Here is a 20,903-nt window from a genome sequence, read left to right on the forward strand (position 1 = left end):
GGCAGCTCCTTGGGCTGTGAGGGTATAGAAACTTAATTGCTAGTACATTTATTTACTCAAACTTGGCTACCTATTTGTGCCAAGCACTGTGCTGAGTGCCAGGGATACAGTGGTCAGCTAGATTGTCAGGGCCCCTGCCTTCATGGGGCTAGTGAAGAAGGCCCAAAGAGCAAAGCGTTTGAAGGGAAAGGTGCAATGTTCTAAGCAGGGCTGGCCAAGCCTCCTGGAAGAGGCACTGTTGAAGCTGATAAGTCCGGGTACAGAGAGAAATGGAAGGAAGAACTCTGGTCCCACTGCGAAGAATGAAGCACCTGTGAGGAGCAGGCAATATGGTGAGTCTACAGAGAATGTGGCTGCTGTACAGACACTACTGGGTAAGTTAAGAGTAGTTGTGAGTATACCAGGTATAAGGAAATTTAATCAAAAGACTAATGATCATGGGCAGTGCTAAGATAGTTTTTGGCATTTACATGTGAGGCAGGAGCAAGTGGGACTTGGAAAATGGATGTGGGAGATGTTAAAAATACGTATTCTTTCTAGGAAGCTTACCATTAAAAAAGATAAAGGGAATAATTGACTGAGCCTCAAGGGGGGTGATGCGGCTCTGGGTGTAGGTCTTTAGTGTGAAGTGACCCTGGGTGGTCTTCTGTAGTTGTTCACAGATACCCAGAAGTAGTAGAAGACCTTTCTTTCAGAAACTTCCTGTATTGTGTCATCCAACAGGCACCCCCTTTTCTAGTTGCCCCTGAGATTTAATTTATAATTCCACTTCATCTCTTATTAAATCTACAGTTATAAACTTTTAAAAAGGAATACCAAAATTTGCTTAGCTCCAGTCTTCAACCTGCAGAGAAAAACCAGCATTACTTAACATTTGTTACATTTTCATCACTTCGATGGACAAGAGGAAAAACTAGTGATTGAAACACAGAAATCTGTTTCATGTAACTTTTTATTAAAAATAGTTTTTATGCTGGATACATGTTTACAGATATATTTTAAGAGAACCTCAGGCATACAAATGTGGGCTCTGGCTTGCTTCAAGGAGTGAAGATATAAAAATCCTGATCTGCCTGAGGGTAGTCATTAAGACAGTAGCTAGCATGTAGAAACTTATATTCTTTCAAGGGATACTTTAAGTCCTGGTTTCATATCATTGTGGGTGAGCATAGGTACCATGAATAAAGACTTATCCTGTAAGTCAACAAAACTTTCACATTTCTGCTATAAGAATGGTTCCCATCTATGATGATGACGATTTAAATGTTTGACTCGTGGCAATTCTTCAGAAAGGAAAATGAAAGAAACTCTTCATAAGGTATTGAGATAGTATTTCCTACTAGAACCTTAAAATTACTTAACCAGGAAGAGTAAATTAGGGAAATGCTTTAGACCTGGGCTTCTTGGATGACAAGAGGAAATTTATTAAGAGCTAAGATGAGTGAAAGGGGGTTCATAGAATTTAATTGAAAGAAAATGTATTCAGATGGTAATTTTACTGATATTAAATTATCCTGAGTCACTTGCCTCTTAAAAGTAGAAGGTCTTTTACATTATATGTACCCTTTAATCAAAGAGATGAGATTAGTCCCATGCTGTGATGTTTTGGTGCTGGGACTTTATTCATCCAAGGCACACCTGTAAGCAGAATCAGTAATACTTAAAGTGCAGTCAGTCTTCATTTGTTGGAATTATTTCATTCAGATAGGTGTATGACTTAGTGGTTTATAATAAATATATATGGATAATTTATTGGCTTTTAAAAGATACTATAAAATGGACATATCTCAAAATGGAGTTAACTTATATTTACAACAAACCAAACAAAAGCAACAATCATAGAATTACAGGGTCACATTTTAATTCCTGAATTTTACAGTTCAGCATTAATATCACCACATGTATACAAATGGTGTAAAACAAGTACAGTGGTATTTTTTAATACAAAATAAACATCTGTTTTATGGAAAAACTATACTTCATATCTACACAGACAGCCCATCTTTTCCAAACAATAGCCAAAATTAAAATTAACTACAAAATCTCCAAAACAGGGGAAACTGCTTCAGTTTAAGCTATTACAGGAAAAATGGACCCATAACACATTACAAGGGTGATCTGAAGATTGTAGCTGTAGCTGGAATTACTATTTTTCATTTTTTTCCCAATGCATTAAATTGTAGTTTGGGGGACGTTTTTCTCACTTCAGCATGATCTCAGATCATAGATGAGCAAAACTAACATTAAAATATTTACAGTTAACTTGCTGTTCTAAAAATAAAACTTCTTAACTGTTTGCCTCAACTTACTATTTTAAGTTCATTTACATACATGGAATGTGCTTTTACTCTTTAAAAAAAGCAGCTTTCATATTACACCCTTGTTTGTTTACGGAAAAACTTCATGTGCTGCATACTGACTTTGATACTGAAGTAACTTCTTGGATCAAAATGGCCTCTAGATATTAAATGCCACTTAATTCAGCACTATTCTTTCTATGGGAGTCTTTATAAATTAAACTTTAAAACTTGCTTGTGGCTCTGGACAGAGACAACTTTACCAACAAAACAGAAAGTGACTTCAAAGTATCCTCCATCAAAGACTGACTGGGAGGGAGACACTTGGAAACATTCCATTCAACCCACTCCCAAGTTTCTAGAGAAAATTAGTTTGAAATACTATTGTACTGACACTTGGCATCAGTTATCTCTAAAAGTGCTGATTTTAAAGTTCTACTGACAAAACTGTCCATTTTGAATCCAGCTTGTGTCCATCAAAATACATACTGAAAATTCCTGGCGTAGAAAACTCAACATGTACTGTAACAACAGAGTGTACTTCCCTCTAATAAGGCTGAATTTCTGTAAAATCTTCAAAAAATGGTCCCAACAGCATAACTTCACTTTTATGATAGTTGAATTTGTTTTCCATAAAAAATTTTTTTAAAAAGAGGCAACTGATTAAAAGAACAACATGGCCAGCACCATTATACAAGTAATGTTATTGGGTTTGTAACTAAAGTTTTGTAATTGTTTCTAGATTGGATACCCCTCACCCCCACCCCCGGAGCAACCCTGCATTTAATATTATTTTATCAACCTTGTCCCTCCCCCAAGCCATCCCCAAACCTGAGAGTTCCCTCACTGAGAAGCTATCTCCCAGGTTCAGGTTACTAACCTTTTTTTTGACAGCCTGAAAGGCAAACCCCCCTTAATTACTAGCAAGCAATCAAGTTCCTGGGAAGCCTTTTTTTTTTTTTTTCTTTTTACAGAACTAAACTCTCCTAGCTGATATACTGAGTATCTTTTGCTACTCTTTGTATATTTATAAGTTCAAGTGAAAAAGCTTTCTGATTCAGATTTTCAGCTCACTGAACAGATGCAGCATTTTAGTAAGACCACACGTTTGAGGGTCTCCAGTAAGTATTTTATGAGCCAAGACGAGGTCTTTTTCTGGGAGATGTTTCTTCTTCTTCATCTTCTTCTTCATCATCTGGATAATCCACTAAACCAACCAAACTTCCCTATTGAAGAATAGAAAGACTTTTTTAACATACATAACTTAAGGAAAAAAAACTTATTAGTGTAGTTGCTTTTAAAGACATCACAAATAAGTTTTCTAATATATATTTCAAACATACATTTGAATTGGATACAGGAACTGCTTGAAAATTATGAATGTTTGGTACCAGTTGGTGACACTCTAAGTTTTACCCTCAACCTTTTTATTTAGCTCTTGGATTTTTAATGGCATTTTATGAGTAATGGATCCCTTTGAAAATACTATTAGCCCTAGACACTCTACCCAGAAAATCACATGTCCATGCTCATTCTGATCCCATGAAGTTTGTATGTACGTCCCACAGGTTAAAAGGGCTACTGTAAACAATGAATTTAGTTTAAACCCTTTACAACTCAAGGGGATAAACAAGTACAACAGAAATAATTCCTATTTCAAACCTAAATAGCTTCATATCTAAAGAACCCAGACATCTAGCCATAACACTCTGCCAAAATATAACTGAACCACTGACATTTTAATCAACAATGGCCTCTGAGCAGCTAGAGTTATCAGAAAGTCTGGGGATTAAATCAAACTTTTTGTAACATATACTTACATGAGCATCCTTCTGCTGCCTTCTTAGCTTAGTAACACACAAGTCTTAAGTTTGATAAGCAAGAGGCAGCATGGCTAAACTGTTAAGAATGCATTCCACCTACAGTCTGCCCGACTTCAAATTCCAATGCCACCATTTTTTAGGTACATGACCATGGGCAAGTGATTTAGTATCTCTTTGCCTCATTTTCATTATAAAACTGGTCTAACAGTACTTACACCTCACTGAATTATTTTGAAAATTAAATTGAAAATAAAACATACAAAACACTTGGCACAGTGGTATGTAGTTAGTGTTCAATAATTGCTATTAGCTGCTATTATTAATATCATTCTTATTTATTTGGTTTGCAAGTCAAACAAGTTAGATGAGAGGAGACAGAAGACATTAATTACCTTATAAAAAAACACCAGTCTGACATACACAAAGATAACAAGTTATCGAGGAAAGCTTTAATTATGCTTAGGAATTACAGATCATATATCATAATGTACAAACATTTCAGTTTCCAGTGAGTAACCTTTAAAATGTCTTTTTGTTTAAGAAATAGTCTGAAACACTCACCTACATAATTTCATCTTTATTATCTATACATATATATCATAAACTCCTACACATTAAAAAAATGTTTAAAGAATAGGAATATAAAATGTGAAATATTAGAAGGAAAAAGGTCTGTAATCCAGAAAAAAACCCTGTAAACAATTTGACCAATTCTAGACTTAAACTATTAATAAAATTCATGTTAAAAAATTCTAAGGAGAATTCAAGAATTATCCTCTATGCAAAAATCAAACGATAGATCTTCCATAAACATGATTAATAAAATTTTTAAAAATCAGCAGAAGTGATAGTTTTCACATCTTCTGATTTTTATAGGTTCAATTTCTTTATCTCACCTAACTGGACTGGCTAATACCCAGGAATAATGGTAAAATAACAGCAATCATACTGGTATCCTACCTTTTTCCCAACTCTGGTAGGAACACTTCTTATTATTTCCTTAAGTATAAAGCTAGCTTTTGGTATCAGCCACATATACCATGTTATGAAACTACCTACTTATTTCCATTTTACTGAGTAAATTTGAAAATAGTGATCAAAACTCTAAATGTACATTCTTTGCAGAAATAACACATGCATAAGGAGGTGCCTGGGTGGTTCAGTCAGTTAAGTGTCCGACTTTGGACAGGTCATGATCTCCTGGTTCATGTGTTCAAGCTCTACTTTGGGCTATGTGCTGACAGCTGTGAGCCTGGAGCTTGCTTTGGATCCTGTGTCTCCTTCTCTCTCTCTGCCCCTCTCCTGCTCGCACTCTCTCAAAACTAAATAAACATAAAACTAAAAAATTTAAAAAATACACATGTATATGAAATATTTTGTGTAGAAAATCACATACAATTGTTTTAACTGCAAAAAGCTGGAAACAAGTTTAAAATGCATCAGTTGTGGGGGCCCCTGGGTGGCTCAGTTGGTTAAGCCTCTGACTTCATCCAGGTCATGATATCATGGTTTGAGTTCAAACCCTGCGTTGGGCTCTGTGCTCAGAGCCTGGAGTCTGCTTCAGATTCTCTCTCTTGCCCTCCCTCCATCTCTCCCTCAAAAATAAACAAACATTAAAAAAATTTTAAATGCATCAGTAGGGTTAATTATAAATTGAAGTGTATCATACGCTGGAATTCTATGGAGGAAGTTCTTTTATGTCCTGATACGGAAAACTCACCCAGATAAGTGTGTTATGTGAAAAAGCAAAAGCAGTTCTCTTCTGTTAATCTGTAGCAAAAGAAGTGTTTGTTTTAGTGCCCGCTAATGGCTTCCCATTCTGATTTTGTGTTTTGTTTTTGGTAACTATTTTTCTTCAAGGAAAATGCACATTTTTATAGCTCTACAACTAAAAAAAAAAAAAAAACAAAAACTAAAAAAACGAAAACTTTGTAATTTCATTAGTAGCTAATGTCTCATTAGCCTTGAGAACTATCAAGTTTTCAAAGAATGCAATTTTTTAAAATGTTTTAAATTTATTTCTGAGAGACAGAGAGAACACATGAAAGGGAGGGGCAGAGAGAGAGAGACAAAGGATCCAAAGCGAATTCTGTCCTGACTGCACAAAGTGGGGCTGGAACTCATGAACTGTGAGATCATGAGCTGAAGCTGGACGCTTAACCAACTGAGCCTGAGCCACCCAGGCACCCCTCAAAGAATGCAAGTTTTAAAAATATATTAGAACTTTAGGATCCCTTGCAAAGAATTAGAAAAGTTCACACCTGATCTAAGAACCAATCAATTTGATTACAGCAATCAACAGATAATGAAAATGGTTAAAGGGTCACTGCTGATAAAGAACCTGCCACCACTTACAAATGTGGCCACACTTTGTTGAAAAAGGTTGAGAGCCAATTTAATTAGTGTTTTACTTCTGTGAACTCCTATCTGGCTTAATTTCCAACTTTTGTCATAATCTAGAGTGACTGAACAATTTATTTTTCAAAAACAATCAGTTTTCTCTTTGCCCCCCTAAAAGATGTAGAACAAATATGGCAATCTGCTGTTAGTGTCAAAAAGGGTAAAATATGTGTTAGTGCTTGGATTTGATTTTGCTCAGTCATAAGTAAAACATTATCTGAAAGGATAAGAAATTAAGAACATTAAGGTATAACCCAGAAAGTAGAACAAGAATATTTTTTAAAAATGAGTAATAAGAGAGAAAAATTGTAAGATAAACCTATAAGGCTCAACATTGAAACAGTAAGTTACAGTGAAATAGCACAAAATGTCCTCAAACTGAGGACATGACTGTTTGGCTGCTTCCAAGAAGAAAATAAAATAGCACACACAAAGGATCATAAATAAGAATGTCTTTAGATTACTTGGTAGCAGTAACTTCAAATTTTTAAAAGAAAATTATTTCCAATCTGGTTCTACATTTAATTAAACTGTAAGTCAAGTAATGAGGGCAGAATCAACATATTTTCACACATGAAGATCTCAAACTTTACCTCTCATGGTATTTTTTTTTTTTTAAGAAAATGATGTTTTCTTAAACATTAGAGGATATGTTCCACCAAAATGGGAGGGAAAATCAAGAAAGAGTCCAGAGACATGAGACCCAAGAAACAATCAATCCAAGAAAAAGGGAGGCAAAAGGAGTACTAGAATGATGCCTGAGGCAGCTGTAACACAAGAGCTGTGCAGCCAATCTAGAGCAGCTGATTGGCCTAGGCTGGAATTGGAAGGGAGACTTCAAGACAGATGTCTCCACAGGGGATACTATGTGCAGACTAACCTGAGAAGTACTGAAAGAACTAGTGACAGGCACATAACTACTGCAAGAAATGAAAAAATTGTGGCCATTACTTACTCTAGAAACAGAAAAGTTATCAAGAAAAATACAGTATAGGAAAAAAGACCAGGAAAAAATTCGCAAATATTTATGTCGTCATCACAGCTATAAAATTATCAACTATTATTTAACCAAAAGTTGTGATACAGGGAGAAATAAGGGTGAGGGTGAGAGTGTGGTAAGGACTGTTCACATACTAAATTCTTACCTACCAGAATAAGAGTTTAATAAATTGGGTCCAAACTTGGTAAAACAATACAGAAGTATTAACATATTATTTAGAAATAGAAGGTACAAGAATTTTAAGCTATCTCCGTGGAAAGGAGAAAAGGGCTGATTTTTTTTCAACATTACATTATACTTTGACTTCTGACAGTAAGTACATGTATTGCTTTCATTAAAAAGAAAAGCTAGTCTATATTGATAGGGTGCAAATAGTATTCTAAGCTCTTGTATGAAAACATTCCTTTATGCATCTATCCAAGAAAGTAACTTAAAATGCAACAACACCAGTAGTCCCATCAATGAAACAGCAGAATCAACGTGTGTGCTCCAAAATAGTACTTGGTGTGTTGCTTACAAATATTATGATATAGATAAATAAAATAAAATTCTGTGGTCATCAACAATGTTTTAGTAACACAGAAAAATTCTTTTAACAAATAAATAAAAGCAGGATACATAACTTTGTTCAGAGAAAGACCTCAATTGCATGTCTGATAAACCCATATACCTAAAGGAGAATCAAATGTTAGCAGTCATGTTCTCTGATGACAGCGAGCACAATTTTTTCTTCTTTGACATTATTTTTATTATCCAAATTTTCTTTAGTAAACATGAAATAATTTTAAAGATGGAAAAAGCAAAGTTTGTGTATAGAATAGTTTCACATACCTTGGTGGCTGTTACTGATGTGGCCAAGTTTGTAGTTTTGGAAGAGGATCCATTAGAACTTGCTGGTGGTGTCTGAGCCACTACAGATTTACTGTTTGTACTGTTTGTTCCATTAGCAGCACTGGCAGAGTGGGAGAAAGTAAATTTGAAGCCACTAGATGATGTCCTTTTGGGAAGGTTTTCTTTGTCTTCACTTTCTTTTGCTAAAGCAAAATTTTGATCTTTTTTAGTAAAGATTCCTAAGCAAAGCATCTGAAAAGAACAGTAACTTAAATATTTGTAAGAGTGCCTCAGCACAGAAATAAAACCAAGATTATTCACAGAAGACAATGTATTAAGTAGACTATTTCTAAACAGCAAATGAAGGGCAACACAAAATGGCAATTTTCAAGAAAGACATTTTAAACATGAAAATAAGTCCCAGATATACAAAAAGATGTGGAAATTTTAGAAGGTCATGTTTTACTATAAGATTCATGTCTTTCGTGCTTTATATACTATGACCAGATCTTTACAGGCAATTGAATAATTTCTGTATTTAATATGATGTAGTATTTAAAAACTTAAAATTTTAATACCTTTTTTGGTCTCCATAAATTTTTCGTAAGTATCTGGAAAATCATCTTCTGGTTTAGATTTTTCTACTGGTGCCACAACTGCTTTTCCTTCCTCCTCTTCATCTTCATTAAACCACATTTCTTCATCCTCTTCCAAGGCTTTTGCATCTCTGCGAAATCTGTTACTACGCAATATAGATGGTACACTGTAAGAAACATATCACAAATGCTGAGTAATGACTTAAAAGTTTGTAACCAGATTAAATTTGAGAATAAATATGTATAAACCAAGGGGAGCTAAAGTGATTTTAACTGAGTATAATTTATATCATCAACACCTCAACTGTGATACAAGATGTAACCAGAGAATACTCCAAAATATTTAAGGATATTGCAAACTAAACTAAAAATTTATCTTGAGTTATGATATGGAGCAGTCATTTTTCATATAAAAGATTCCGGTAAAGAGAATATCCTACCCTCTATAAGACCCTGTACTATCTAATGATGGAAAGAATGCTCCTGGGCAACTTTCTTATGGCAGATCCAAACAAAAGATGATTTTGGATATAACTGTATAAACTATAGATGCAATATACTTAAACAATACCTGTTCAGTTTCTGATTTTGTCTGTCTTTTTCTTGCTCATATTTAGTCTTCAATCCTTTGAATGTCTGAACATATTCAATTGATTCAAGTGCTTTATAAAAGTTTTCAACTATATGTGCAGTAAGAGACTTGATATCTTCCTGTAAAAGGACAAAATTTACAATTCAAATATAATTCAATGACTGTTAGGAGAAAAACTTAAAAGAACTATTTTATAGTTCCAAAGCTAATCAAAAAAGATTTTTCAAAATCACATTCCAAAAATAAATGCCCTGATTTCTTTATACATGAGCCAGGCCTCCTCAGAAAACTTGGAATAAAAAAGAAGCCTTTTTGGGGGGCTACAAAACATCTGAAAGTAAATAGTTAATGTCTTCTGTTTATTTTTTGCATTTATATAGCAATTTACAATTGCTTTAAAGTTGACAACTTTACAATTTAAAAAGCACTTTAGTATAAACTTTCACTTGATCCTCCTACAATTCTATGAAATAGGTTTTATTACTCTCATTTTACAGAAAAGGAAAATTAGAGAACTGAGAGGTTGGATGGATGATCTGATCAAGAGCACACAGCCAGTTAGAAAATTCTATTTTTTTAAAATTATATTTTCAACAAAATGTTAGGTGTTACTTAATGACTCCTTGTTTAACTGATATCAAGTTAAGGAGATAACTTGATAAGCTGGTGCACGTGGGTGGCTCAGTCCGTTAAGTGTCCAACTTCAGCTCAGGTCATGATCTCACGGTTTATGAGCTCAAGGTCTGTTTTGAGCTCTGTGCTGACAGCTTAGAGCTTGGAGCCTACTTCAGATTCTGTGTTTCCTCCTCTCTCTGACCCTCCCATGCTCATGCTCTGTCTCTCAATAATAAGTAAATGTTTAAAAATTTTTTTTAAATGAGATAAGCCTTACCTACATAACAGACTCCTTTGACTATATTACATATACAGATATGATAAACTGTTAAATTTCACCTACTTCCAGTCTTCCAGTGGTATAATTTTTGTGAAATACATGGAGTAATAATTTCTAAATTCTATATGAACCATTCTAAATAATCATTCCAAATACCTCAGTGCAAAGCAGGCTCAATTAAAAAAAGTATTTATTTATAATCTTGAGAGAGAGAGTGTGCCTGCAAGTGGGGGAGGCAGTGACAGAGGGAAGGAAGAGAGAGAGAAACTCAACCATGTGCCTGAATATTATTATTATTATTAATAATTGAAGTTGTGATTCAGAAAATTAGTAAGAAATATACATGCCACTTCTTTAAAAGATACACCATAATAGGGACACCTGGGTGGCTCAGTCAGTTAAGCACCTGACTCTTGATTCTCACGGTTCCTGAGATCAAGCCCCAAGTTGGGATCCATGCTGACAGCACAGAACCCACTTGGATTCTCTCTCTCTGCCCCTCTCCTGCTCATTCTCTATGCCTCTTGCTTTCAAAATAAACTAGGGGGAAAAAAAAGATATACCACAAACTGCTTCTATCAAGGAGTTTAAGTCTTTAAATTAGTTCTCATATTAAGACACATTAGAAACCCAGGTAAAATGGTTCTCTGCTGTACACTGAACGTAAAGATGAGTTAAGTTTAATGTACGTTTATCAACTACCACATTATTTTCTGAAAAACAAATTCAATCATAGGAATAGGGATGGGGTTGTTTACCCTACAACTCATTTTATCAGTATCTCACCAAAAATTTTAAGAAAAAAAACTGTAAAAGTCAATCTCTATTCATTGTAAGAGAGCACTGTGAACCAGGGTTCAGATACTTGGTGAGTTAGTTATGTTCCCTCTTTTCTAAGGCTAAAGAGTACTTCTATCCTCTTCATCTTTTTGAAAACCATACTCTTGGCAAGTGACTATTACAAAAGTAATCCAGTTAGCCAAATCATCTTTATATGAGAACAGTATGTCATGAGCAGAAATTTGATTTGTAACAGATAAAACTAGACAATGAATTTCTAGCTGATTTTCTTTTTTTCAAATTCTTTCTAACCATGTGGCCATTTCCCCTGGTGAAATAATTTCAGTGTGTAGGAGAGGGTAAATATATTGTATTAGTTCTACAGTTACTGTAGAACTTATCCCTATTGCTCATATAGAGTTCTCTCCAGATCTTTTTATGACAAATCTTATGTCACCCCAAAGCGAGCTATGACCTGTCTTCAAGCTCTGACTGTGCTCCTAACCAAATGGATGCTCCTGAACCAATCACTCCATCAGTTTGGATGACTCAAGTACCTCATCTATAAAATAAGGCAGTTGGAGTGGTCCACCTACTTCCTGGTCACTTCAACTTAAAATTCCATGATAACAGCTACCTTTTATGTATGTATTAAAGTTTACCAAAGTAATTATTTTCAACCTTTCTAGATTTATCAATACCCCTAACAACAGATCATAGAGATCACATCACTGAATGGCATGCTTGACTAAAAAGTCTACATATATATAAAATCCTGAAACATTTGGCCAATAAAAATAATACACAGTAAACATGGGTTAAAATATTATGCTAAATTTCATAATTTAGAATATTAACATCGCTAAACATATAATTATTTTATTAAGAATCCTTTAGTATAAACTTACCACTCTTATGAATTCAAATAATTCAATCACAGCTGAATTCAACAGATTGTACCGAGTTCCGTTATCCAGGAGAGCATTTACAACCGGCTCAAAAAGATTTCCCTTCGTGATGTAACGGTTATAAAATTCATCTTTAAGGCCAATTATCCGCCTCATAAAACGAAGAGCACCTAATTAAAAATAATACAGGGAACAATTTGATAATTTATTGATAATAATTACTGTGAAGGTATTTTTATATAAAGAATGTATATTTTCTTCTAAAATAAAAAGTAAAACCTGTGCATTGAAAATAATTGGGTTTTGAGGCAATAAAAAAGTTTGGGGGCGATCACTTAAAACTTGTATAACTTCTATGGCAGAGTAACAGAAAGTCCAATAATTGGTATTTGGGAGATAAACTACTCAGGCAGGTAGCTCCATGATACAGAGATTAAAAAAGAATAGAGAAAGCATAAGCTGCTGATGCTGGCAGTACTAGGCACAGCGCTGGCAGACATGCAGACAGTCCAGTGCCGGCAGCTCAGGACCAGTGCAGGGCTGGCCGTCATGAAGGTGGGCGCAGGAGTGGTGCAGCCTGCCAAGACCACCTCGCCTCTCTGCAGGAGGGAGCTCTGGAGGTAGGTACTTCTTTTCGATTTTCTGAAAATAAAGCCAAAGGGGTTCCTGCTGCCAGCCTAACAGGAGGGCTGAAGGTCTTTTGCTTTTCTTATGAAGGCTTACAGTTTCATTCCCACTATTTCAATTCTCTTTCCCTTGGAAAAAGTATCTGTGAACTGACATTACCTACACATTATAATGTCATTCCCTTTTATACCAAGTGTTTATGAGCTTTTTTGCCTTTGGTAAACATGTACTATGGCAGATCAGGCTGTATTTGAAATGAACAATAGAGTAACAAATAAGCAGTATCATGTAGCTTTTCACATTTTAGAATGCTGAAAATAAATGTTCAGTCTCTCATTTCAACCCACTGTTCACAGATGGAAGTCATTAAAAGAAGTTGTGTCTGTCAAAAGAGGTTCCAAACATTATCTGAGAATAAAACAGAAACAGGACATGGGAGGTATAAATGTAGGATAACTATAACACTAAACAAGTGTGAAGAGAAGTGCCAGACTTCTAATATCACCTCTTTTTGTAGCACAACAAGAAATAGTTAAGATTAAAAAGACTGAAGCACTGGTAAAGATGTGAGCACTCTCATACACTGCTGGTGAATAGTAGGATAGTTACAACTATAGTGCTTATTATAATGGAAGTCTTGAAGCAATGTAAACATCTAAATACTGGAGATTTGTTCAATTATGGCATATCCACATAAGAAATGGCTCTGCACTTATCCCAGAGGATTACAGAAGGCCAGATAGGAACACCTATCATGAGAACATCCATCTTCCTGAAATTAATATAAAATTTTAAAGTAAATCTAATCAGGATGAACAGGATAAAATTACTTTTAAGTTACTGTGGAAGAAGAAATGTCCAAGAACCAAGAAAATTATGAAAAGGAAAAGTGAGGAGGGATTTAGCAGATAATAAACTTTATACCAGAGATGCCATAGTAGACTAAGAATAAACGTTCCCATTTATTTCATCTAGTAAAATAAAAGATTTGGAAATAATAGTCCAGGAATAAGACACAAGATATATATGGTAACTTATTGCATAACAGAAGAGAAATTTAATTAAGAAAAATAGAGTTTATTTAATAAGAGGATGGGCACAACTGGCTATCCATCTAGAAGAAAACAAAGCAAGGCTCTCCAAACCATATACAAAGCAAACCTCAAATGTATTACATATCTAAGTAAAAAATGAAATAATAAAAATATTAGAAGTAAAATGAGGAGGACATTTTATCTGTATAATCTTAGGACATAGGAGATGTTCCTAAGCAAGACAAAATCCTCAAAACTCATAAAAGGAAGACATATTTTTCATCATGGAGAATTTAAAAACTGTTGTATCAAAAAATACCATAAAGGTAAATGTGAAAGACAAATGAGACTGGGACATCTTTTCCCCCCAAATGTGATAAATTATTGATACTTCTATAAAATGAGCTCTAAGAAAAAGGTAACAGACAATCCACGACAGATAAAATTCAAAAACATGAAACAAACATGCAAGTAAGGTTCCCAAGAAAATATATATTAAGACACAAGTGGAATACCACATTTTTCATCATCCACCTCCTAACATTTTAGGAGGCAGTTAACACTGCTGCCAGAGTGTCAAGTGCTCCAATCTTCTGGGAAAGTTGCATGGAGGCTGTATGTTAAACTCAAATTTAAAGGTATATATTAAAACTATATAAACTATATTAAAACTATATAAACATTTTGTTCTGGCAATAGAATTACTGAGAATCTATACTATGGAAATAAACCAGTACTTACAAAATTTATATACTACACTATTTACTACAATGTTGTTTGGAGTGGCAAAATACCAAATCAACCCCATACTTTGTGCACTGCAGAATGGCAGAATAAATTGTGGAAGAGCCACTCCATAAAATGGTACTCAGCTACATTTAGGAGAACAATTTAGTTGAGACTATATTCAATCACCTAGAGTAATACTAAGGGACTGAGAAGTATGTTAGTATGATCCTGTTTTTGATAAAAATAAAAATACCTGTAACTGTATAAATAAGGATACAGAAAAAAAGAACAGAAAAAAGTTGTGCAGGATGTTAATGGTGGCTACTTTTAAGGCCTTAAAAGTACCAGTAGTAGTTTGGAAATTAATCTTTTCTCTATACATTAAATGTTTAAATTTTCTATGATTTTTGTGCTCAGAATAAACACAGAAAGCTCTTTTTACTTAGAGGGAGGAGGTTGTTAGTTTAGCTCTATTTGCAAGTAAAATTATGAAGAGGAAATGAAAGTTAAAAATTTGCTAAAAATCAAAACTGAAGCAAATATTGGCATTTAAGTTTATTACCGGTTCAAGTGGTCTACTGAGGGGGACTCCTAAGTTATTTTACAAGTTCAATAAATAATACGAGTTACAGAAAAACATTTCAAGGCCATATCTCAAAAGTATAAAAAAAAGTCACCAATGAATGACAGTGTGATGAAGGAGATGTAAAAGACAGCAGGACTTTTTCTATTAGTGAAATGCTGTCATTGTACATGCTATTTTGTCACCAGAGTTAAGCTAATTCAATCCAAAGTGAGTAATATGTGGGTAGGAAGCACCATGACCTACTTCTCATGTCCTTTAAATATTAGTCCTTTTCATAATCATCTATTTGATAGCAATATATACTGCTAAAAAATAAAGTCCAATAAGTAACTTCAAGGCTTATCTCTATTAAAAAATATTGTTCCTTAAAATGTCTTACAAGAACATTCATTTACATTGTTACTTACACAAGGCCAGGAAAGTGTGCTTTGAATTCATCAAGACCAAGACTCTTCTTAGTAAGTCCTTGTTCATAATATAATTTTTTATGTGATATGTGTGATGTTCCACACAAAATGTGAGTAGTTCTAAAATTAAGGCAAGCAGCTGTGCTGTTTGATAATTATCTACAAAGAAAGTCATCATATGAAAATAAGTATCACAATTCATCTAAATAAAGAGAATAAAACTTATGTCCCAAAATTTAGTGCAACAGTAAAATTCTATTTCCTCATTTTTATATCAGTTAAAGCAGCTATGGATTTTTACTTGTTTATTAGCAGACTCCCCAATAGTGTTATCAGTTTTACTGACTAAATGGATACTTCCTAAAGCTCTGGTATTAAGAGGAAAGAAAGTCTAAATAAAAATCTACAAACATGATTAAGAAAACTGGCATTGCACTAAGATCTTCTGGGTAGTGTTTCCTTAATATGTGCTATTACTGTTAATATTAATCTATAAAAGGAGTAAGGAGCTTAAACTTTTTGCCCATCATGGCACAGTACAAATTTCCCCAGCAAAATAGCTACTTTTTAAAAATTCATTTTTGAGAGAGAGAGAGAGCGTGCATTCATGGGATACGGATGAGCACAGAGGGAGATAGATGATCTGAAGCAGACTCTGCATTGACAGAAGCAAGCCTGACACGGGGCTTGAACTCATGAACCAGGAGATGATGACCTGAGCCGAAGTCAGACACTCAACCAACTGAGCCCCCCAGGCACCCCAATATGCTTTCTTAAGGACATCTTTAAGGAAAGGACATTTTTGGCTATTTGAATATCAAGTGAAAAATATTACATCAATATATTTTTTAACAATCTTTTTAAACATCAAATCATGATATCCATAAGATGTCTACTGAAATAAACTACATTTTCCCCCTCAAGAGGCTTTGATGTATACATTCATGAGATTTCAAATTGTTTCCTGAACATCAAAATTGAATGTATGTCAAAGACTCATGTCAACAATTACCCACACCTATTACAAATGTTTTAGGAAAGAAATATTAAACCATGAGGAAATTTGTAATCGATAAGATACTATTCAGAATAAATCAGCATTCTTTTGATAACAGAATAGTCATGAAAAACTGAGGCACCTAGGTAGTTCAGTTGGTTAAGTGGCTTGATTCTTGATTTTGGCTCAGGTCATAATCTCACATTTCATGTGATCGGAGTCCTATGTTGGGATCTGTCTTGTGAGTGCAGAGCCTGCTTGGGATTCTCTCTTTCCCTTTCTTTGCCCCTCCCCAACCCTCAAAATTAATACAGAATATAGTTCTGGTATTTGAAAGATCCTTCCTACTTTAAATGGAAGTAAAGAGTTTTACTTGCTTCAGAGCAATCTGTGTAACTGCCCAAACCACAGCCAATATATGAACTAGTCCCTCACCATTAAAAACAACAAATCTCTGGGTGCCTGGGTGGCTTAGTCGGTTAAGCGTCCGACTTTCGCTTAGGTCATGATCTCGCGTTTCGTGGGTTCGAGCCCCGCGTCGGGCTCTGTGCTGACTGCCAGCTCAGAGCCTGGAGCCTCCTTCAGATTCTGTGACTCCCTCTCTCTCTGACCCTCCCCTGCTCATGCTGTCTCTCTCTCTCTCCTAGAAATAAATAAAACATTAAAAAAAAAAATTAAAAAAAAATTTCTTTAAAAAAAAAAAAAAACAAATCTCTTAATCTCTCAATTTCCAAATTTTATTTACAAAGATTTTTTAACAATGATCTGCAGTGTTAATAACTGTCTTGTTTTCACTTTCTCAAATTAGGACATGAAATTATTCATGACATCTTGAATCCAATCTCTGAATTATTTCCTCATTTGAAACTGGCTCTCCTAGACCTTTGATGAGCCTGGTAGAAAAGACAGGATCCTAGGGACACATAGCATATTTCCTACTCTCCCAGCCCCATACCTGCTAAGTATGTTCCAAGTAGAAGCAACAGTGTTTACACTCACATTCATAAACAATTCCTAAGAATAATGCTGTCACCAACACTAGTTCCTAACTGGATTTCAAAATTAAGAATGAGCTATAATACTCAATTTTCAGATGTCTTCTCAAAAAATTATCAGAAAACAAGCTCTAAATTTGAAGTAAAAAACAAGGGCGCCTGGGTGGCTCAGTCGGTTAAGTGTCCAACTTCGGCTCAGGTCATAATCTCGCAGTTCGTGGGTTCGAGTCCCGCATTGGGCTCTGTGCTGACAGCCAACTCAGAGCCTGGAGCCTGCTTCAGATTCTGTGTCTCCCTCTCTCTCTGACCCTCCCCTGCTCATGCTGTTTCTCTCTCAGAAATAAATAAAACGTTAGTTAATAAATAAACAAATTTAAAGTAAAAAAACAAAAATTCCAACTGGTTTTCTTTTATATTGGAGAAAGTGAACTTTTTCTTTATAATAAAGAAAAAAAAGGAAATTTTTTTTTTGGATTTCATTTGTTTGAAAATATGCCTCTCCTAGCCTTGTATAAATGAAAGCATTATACTCTGAGGAAAAAAAACTTTCACTTTGTATTAGCTCATAAGATAAGAATTTATACTTACCAGGGCAAATCGTGCTGTTTTTGTTAGATCCAACTATATTATCTAATAAAAAAAGTTAAAGTCAGTTATTTCAGTAATAATTAGATCATACTTTCCTAGTACTTTACAAAAAACAAAGTATGTCTTTGTTCATTATCTCATTTTATCTGGAATTAACCATTAAGAATTAGTTGTGAGAGGAGAGTGAGGGATTGGACAAAATGAATAAAGGGAGATACAGGGTTCCAGTTATGCAATGTATGTCCTAGGGATAAAAGGTACAGCACAGGGAACATAGTCAATGGTACTGTAACAGCACTGTATGGTGACAGATGGTAGCTACAACTTGTGATGTGCACAGCTTAATGTATAGACTTGTCAACTACCATGCTGTACACTGAAACTAATGTAGCACTGTGTGTCAATTATATTTCAATTTAAAAAACTCAGTTACTTCAGTCAAATATACCTGTATCTTCATTTGTTTATAGAATTGTGTGCAGATGAGGAATTATTAAAAGACAGTATCACAAATATTCTGAAAAAAAAAAAAGTGAGGTTACAGCCAAAGAATGACACTTCTTTTACTTCTCTCAGTCATCCTCCAACAATTAGGACAAGTCTGTTCTCTCCATGTAGGAGTTTCTTAAACTCCAGAATAACACATATGTTAACAATTAGTCATTTATGCCTTGAATTTTGAAAAAAATGAGGAAGACATTGTTAAGTTGATTTCTAGGCAAATGGCTTAGAGCACATATATGTAGGAAAAAAATAAGAATGTCTATCACACAGCATTTTGCATAATCAAAAATCTAGAAACAAATAAATGTACATTAGAGGCAGAATGGCTAAGTTAAAGCATACTCATACAAGAGAAGTATGTAGGGGTTAAAAATGAATAAGAAATCTAGGTATCAATAGGGACAGATTTCAAAAAAGCACTGAGTAAAAGAAAAAACTGCAGAATAATATGAACAACGGAAATCAATTCTTATCAAGTTTGAAAACATGAATAATAATACATTATACACGTCATAATAACATGTAAACAGACATGGGGTGATAGACTTCAAATTTAGCATTCCTTGAGGGATGGGGGAGAAGTGAGAACATGAGTGGGGGAATAGTAAACTCCCAACACATCTCCAATTTATTTTCTTTTCAAAAATATTTGGAAAAATACTTCAAGTTAGTTTTGATAAAGCCAATAGGAAACATATGGGTGTCTGTTATTATCTAAATATTTCTGTATGCTAGAAGTGTTTTATTTTAAAATAAAGATTAAAATATATTTATTTTAATTTATACAAATGAAACCATTCTGCATGAAAACATTCTGCAACATGTTTTACCCAACTATGTATTTTTGAGAACTAGTCAGCTGATAGATCAAAATTCAATTATTTTAACTGCTATATCGTATTCCATTATATGAATATTCCACACATTCTTCATTTTCCTACCATGAGCATGCACCAACATTCTTGTACCTATCATGCACATGCATAAATGTTCCCTAGGGAAATACAAATCAAAGCCACAATGAGATACCACCTCACATGTGTCAGAATGGCTTAAATTAACATCACAAGAAACAGGTGTTGGTGAGTATGAGGAGAAAGGGGAATCCTCTTGCACCACTGGTGGGAGTACAAACTGGTGCAGCCATTCTGGAAAAACAGTATGGAGGTTCCTCAAAAAACTAAATATAGAACTACCCTAGGATCCAGTAATTGCACTATCAGGTACTTACTCAAAGGATACAGAACTATAGATTCAAAGGGGTACATGCACCCTAATGATTACAGCAGCATTATAAACCACAGAAAAACTATGGAGAGAGCCCAAATGTCCACTGACTGATGAATGGATAAAGAAGATGTGGTGTGTGTGCGTGCATGTATGTACGTATAATGCACATACATGCATAGAATGTTATGACTGAATATTACTTAACCATCAAAAAGAATGAAATCTTGCCTGACATGATACTCTACATAGAAAACCCGACAGACTCTACCAGAAGCCTACTAGAACTGATCCAAGAATTCAGACAAGTTGCAGGGTACAAAATCAACGTACAGAAATCGGTTGCATTTTTATACACCAACAATGAAGCAACAGAAAGAGAAATCAAGAAACTGATCCCATTCACAATTGCACCAAAAAACATAAAATACCTCGGAATAAACCTAACGAAGGATACAAGAGATCTGTATGATGAAAACTATAGAAAACTTATGAAGGAAATTGAAGAAAACACATAGAAATGGAAAAACATTCCATGCTCATGGATAGGAAGAATAAATATAGTTAAGATGTCATTACTACCTAAAGCACTCTACACGTTCAATGCAATTCCAATCAAAATTGCACCAGCATACTTCTCAAAACTAGAACAAACTATCCAAAAATTTGTATGGAACCACAAAAGACCCCAAATAGCCAAAGTAATACTGAAAAATAAAACCAAAACGGGAGGTATCACCATCCCAGACTTTAGCCTCTACTACAAAGCTGTCATCATCAAGACAGTATGGTACTGGCACAAAAACAGACACACAGACCAATGGAACAGAATTGAGAACTCAGAAGTGGACCCAAAAGTATACAGCCAACTGATCTTTGACAAAGCAGGAAAGAATATCCAATGGAAAAAAGACAGCCTTTTTAACAGATGGTGTTGGGAGAACTGGACAGCAACATGCAGAAGAATGAAACTAGATCATTTTCTCACACCATGCACAAAAATCAACTCAAAATGGATAAAGGACCTGAACGTGAGACAGGAAACTATCAACACCCTAGAGGAGAAAGCAGGAAACAACCTCCTTGA

General features: G+C 34.6%; 1 protein-coding gene across 3 annotated transcripts in view; it reads right to left on the minus strand.

Annotated features, from left to right (window-relative positions):
- Positions 1 to 1,839: 1,839 nt before the first annotated feature.
- Positions 1,840 to 20,903, minus strand: part of PPP4R3B (protein phosphatase 4 regulatory subunit 3B) — a 61,015-nt gene continuing 41,951 nt past the window's right edge. Inside the window, exons 10-16 of one of the 3 annotated variants that reach the window (XM_039218158.1) lie at positions 18,086 to 18,127; positions 15,506 to 15,664; positions 12,123 to 12,292; positions 9,519 to 9,658; positions 8,930 to 9,093; positions 8,352 to 8,554; positions 1,840 to 3,523 (exon numbers count right to left, since the gene is read on the minus strand). In XM_039218158.1, the coding sequence (XP_039074089.1) occupies positions 3,428 to 3,523; positions 8,352 to 8,554; positions 8,930 to 9,093; positions 9,519 to 9,658; positions 12,123 to 12,292; positions 15,506 to 15,664; positions 18,086 to 18,127 (974 nt within the window). In that variant the 3' untranslated portion in view covers positions 1,840 to 3,427. Of the gene's footprint in view, positions 3,524 to 8,351; positions 8,557 to 8,929; positions 9,115 to 9,518; positions 9,659 to 12,122; positions 12,293 to 15,505; positions 15,665 to 18,085; positions 18,128 to 20,903 lie in introns of those variants that run through there. The other 2 variants (XM_039218156.1, XM_039218159.1) reach the window with 2 other exon arrangements.

The sequence above is a fragment of the Hyaena hyaena genome, unplaced genomic scaffold (genome assembly GCF_003009895.1).
Source record: "Hyaena hyaena isolate Hyena2069 unplaced genomic scaffold, ASM300989v1 scaffold_746, whole genome shotgun sequence".
Taxonomy (NCBI): Eukaryota; Metazoa; Chordata; class Mammalia; order Carnivora; family Hyaenidae; genus Hyaena; species Hyaena hyaena.